Genomic DNA, 4,362 nt, shown 5'->3' on the forward strand with positions numbered 1-4,362 from the left:
CTCCGCCTGTGTGTGTACATGTCTGTGTACAAATGTGTGTATGTATATTTCTGTGGGTGTGTTTTTGTGTGTGGGTGCGCGGATGCATGTGGCTACCCTCCAACAGGGCAAATTAACAACTACTGCCAGAACGTGAAGGAATTCACCTCGCAGAACCTTGGGAAGCTGTTCATGGCGGAGGCTCTCCAAGGCCACAACCACTAGAGGAGAGAAACGGGCGGAAAGAATCTGTGAGGGAGGGAAAGAGGGTGCTCAGAAGGGAGATAAAGACAGGTAATGGATGCAAAACCATCTTGAAGACGACTGAAAGAACTCAGCACCTTTGTTTGTTTTCTAAGAATTTATTCATTGTTTTTATGCCCGGCTCCATCTTGAATACAACATTATCTTTAAAGATCACTAGATTTTGATTGGAATAAAAGTCTTGCATCTCTTCATCTTTTCCGACTCTGTGTATGTTTTCACATTTGAACTGTATTGATGGAAATTGCAGCATACTTTAGTTTGTAGACTTGGGCTTTTGCTGCATAAAAATTAGCTTTATATGCATTATTATTATACTAAAATGAGACAAGTGCGCGCAATAATAAATACTTATTCAAACGTCCTTGTTTATAATTTTATTGCTACATGCTTTTCGTCTTGGAGCTCAAACATCAAGCAAGTGGAACCAATTATTAGTGGATTTGCTGAAGTGAGTTTGCATGGGGGGGAAACAATGAAATCCTTGTAAACAGAACTGTGACAGAAGTATCAGTGAGAGTTAAATGAAATGGCAGGTACATGACTCCGCCCCCACTGTCTCACTACACTAAATAGACTTTTGATTGTCTCTTTCTTCCTGAAGTAAAATTACACTACACACCAAAATCTGCCTTTCTTCCACGCAGGTAGCAATTAGCACCTGTTCCAATAGCGAAATTTGACTTTTGTTGTTCTCAAGTCAACATTTGAAGAAGGAACTGCAGGTGTACAAAATGACACACTGTGAGAAACTGTCGTCTGCCATGAGTGGCATTCCTATTTTAGTGTTATTGTGTCTGTAATTACCAAAAGCTGATCAATTTTTTGGTAGCACAATTTTAGAGAAACTGACAACTTCTTGTCAAGTGTTTTGAAGTATATTCATAGAAATACACAGGGACCGATTTTGAGCAATAAAAGCAACATGCTAATATTGAATGTGAGCCAGCAGCAAAGCATTATGCATGATGCATGATAAATTGTCACCTTACAGAATTGTGTACACATTGTTGACCTCCAGTTGAAGTGGGATGTAAACATTTTTCACCTTCTTCAAAAACCAAACTCTTAACAGTTAGTTATTCAGACACTTCTCAGTCGTTTATTAAAAGTACTTTGACCCCTTGATTGTGTTTGATGGCTTATCAGAGAAGGACAGGAACAGCCTTAGCAGATTTGTTAAGAGCTATTCAATAATTATTGAAGTCAAACAGAGAGATTTGACTTGTTTTTGTGACGAATCATCAATGAGCATGTTTAACCTGCCTGACCACATCATAGGAAGCACATTCTCATTGTTGCCTTCAGGATGTTGCTCTTCTCTGCCCGCCTTTAAAAGCAATCTTTATTTTGTTATCCCTTATGCTATCCATCTTCTCAGGTCTTCACAGTTTATATATATATTTTTTTAGAAGAATCACAAAAATGAACCAAAATGTTGATCAAATTCAATGACCTTCGTTTTACCAGAATAATCCTCTCAGTATCAACATGGGTTTCATATATTGTTGATATAAGTATTAACAATACTTCAATTTACAACCATGCTAGTGGCTCTGTAAAGCTGTTTTTGGTCATAACAGTGCTTTGAGATAAATGCTAATATCAGCATGGTATCATTCAATGCCATTCTTTATCTTAGTTTAGGGTGCTAGCATGCTAACATTGCCACCCATGGAGCCCTGCGGCTAGCACGGCCAAAAACAACAATAAGACAGTTGCAATATATCAAAGTATTGTTATAGTCTGTTATTTAAATGTCCTGGTTTCCAGATTTAAACACTACTGTCAGTACACCACTATACTATCAATACCATTCAACCCTTAATGCGTCTCTATCACATAGGTATATATTACAAGAACTCACATTAAGCTCAAAGTCTAGTCATAGTTTTGGTTTTGTGCGTTTGTTGACCTGGCATACAGTTGCGGTTGATTAATAATTTTGAGCTTTATTGAATTTATTTCCTGCTTCTTTGTGCCAAAAGATCCACCCTACCATAAACCCACAGCAGCAATGTAATTCAGCCGCAGCTGATGTGACGTTAAATTTAAAAACTTGTAAAATAAACGTTTCCCCTTGTTTTTATGATATTGCGTAGTATTAAGCCCAGGGGGAACATTCTGGTAGTCCTGTGCCCCTTAGACACGTAGAAAGTGTCATCCTACAGCAAAACTTTGCTGACAATTGACTAAAACATAACTTACCAACAAGTCCTGTGGAAGGCCTTGAACAAGAGACTGAAACTCACACACTCTAAATCCTTCCGCATGGGAACATCAGCTAAATACCTCATATGTAACTATAAGCTGTTTTGGTGATGATCCTCTGCAGAGTACCACGTTTCTTAAGAATTACTCCTCAAGTCATAAAAGCACAGCTCACTCTGTGGTGCTTGTCACCAGTGTGTCCTCTCCACCCAACAACAGGAAGTGGAATGATGGCTCTTCTCGCTCCATTTAATAAAGAAGCTGCCAGTGTGTGCTTCATTGAGGAATAATTACGCTGCAGCTCTATGATGTTGTGTGCTCCATTGTTCTCCCTCGACCTGTGGTTAAACAGCAGCATCTAATTCAGAGGATGATTTTATTTCTCTTGTCATCAGCATTGCCTAATCCAGTAATAACTTGTAGTGCTCCTGCTTGTCATCAGCACAGTGTCATTAACAATAATTACAAGTCCGCCAACATGATTAACGCTTATTGGAACAGCGACACTTGAGCCGGATATGATTTCTTCGCAAAATCATAAAATGTTTCCCTGACAGGCTGGCACGATGAGAAATATTAATTTGCAACAGAGGGCTCCGTTGATATTCATTGATTATGGTATTTTCGTCTCTGACAGGCACAGGCCTGTCCTCGTGATTGATGTGTTGTATGATGTGAGCCATTTCCTCCTAGCAGCTATTGATTGGCCATTGATTGGTGGCTTCTGTTTAAGCTGAATCGGTGTTGTTTGAAATTCTGAGGCAGCACTGTAGGGTGACGTTGTCCTTGAGGGCTGAAAGGGGCACAGCCTCCCATGTCCCTAATCCAGAGATGTGCGAGGAATTACAAAAAATGTCCTTAAAAGATCCAAAAGCAATGTGTGACGCCGCTAGGGCGCCAACTGCCCCTGCAGAGTGCAAGCACAGTGGCGGAGGTTCAGCTTGTATTTAAAGGGACTTTGTTTTGGATTGGAAAGCAGTTTGGATTGAATCTTGTAGTCATGGCAGGGCTCAAGGGCAATAGAGTGGAGGTGCATGGGAGTCAAACTGGCGCACGTTTCTCCACAGTCATCTAAAGCATGACATTATCCGTTGCCTATCTTTTTAAGCAAAGAAAAAGCTAGATTGGCAGATAGATGCAAGATTAATAAGAAGTGAATCACAGTAGTATAAGAAGCCAAATGATGTAGTTTGTCGAAGAGGCATTTTCATGGCTCTAACAATACATAAATGGATAAGTGGATTTTAACGTTCAGTTATAGGCAGATGTTTATAACTTCCTTTTGAAGTATTTGCAGCTGGTAGAAAACAGTTAACAGAGGTTTAATACCAATACAGCGAGCCTATAATCATATTAAATGTCAGGAATACTTAACTATATTCCTTTGTGTTTGTGATAAAACATGAATAGTTTATATGCATACAAATGATTCACAGGCAAGTTTAATACATGTTTTATTGGTAAAACAAAACAAAAACACAACATGTAGTTATTCCACCTTAGTAAAAACTCCATAATCTTTGAATGTGCAAGTATTTTTAGTTTTTTTCCAAATTTGTTTGTCTGAAAAAGTCCATTCTCACGATGGGCTTCCTGTTTTACCATCACATTTTTGTAAGCTGCATATTGGACCACGATTGGTTAATGATAATGCAATGTCACAAAATCCTGTTTATAAATCTGTCTTTAACTCTGATTATAGGTGAGCACAGTGAAAGTTCCTTCTTCAGCAGACGCATGTGTAAACAGCCTTCATAGTGAAGCTCAGACATCTAAGTGAAGTAACAATAAGCAAAACACATTTGTCAGAAAAGGGATGCTTTCAAATATTATATTTGCTTACGCCTTCATTATAGTGTTATCATTTACTGATTGTTTATATTCTTATGAATGCTAAATAAATAGGGG

At 38.6% G+C, this 4,362-nt stretch overlaps 1 protein-coding gene across 1 annotated transcript in view; it reads left to right on the forward strand.

Annotated features, from left to right (window-relative positions):
- LOC117946950 (eukaryotic translation initiation factor 3 subunit H) overlaps window positions 1–440 on the forward strand; it is a 62,706-nt gene extending 62,266 nt beyond the window's left edge. Inside the window, exon 8 of the mRNA XM_034875470.1 lies at window positions 107–440. Coding sequence (XP_034731361.1) covers window positions 107–204 — 98 coding nt within the window. The 3' untranslated portion in view covers window positions 205–440. The remainder of the gene's footprint in view (window positions 1–106) is intronic.
- Window positions 441–4,362: the final 3,922 nt, after the last annotated feature.

Source organism: Etheostoma cragini, chromosome 6 (assembly GCF_013103735.1).
Source record: "Etheostoma cragini isolate CJK2018 chromosome 6, CSU_Ecrag_1.0, whole genome shotgun sequence".
In the NCBI taxonomy this organism is placed as follows: Eukaryota; Metazoa; Chordata; class Actinopteri; order Perciformes; family Percidae; genus Etheostoma; species Etheostoma cragini.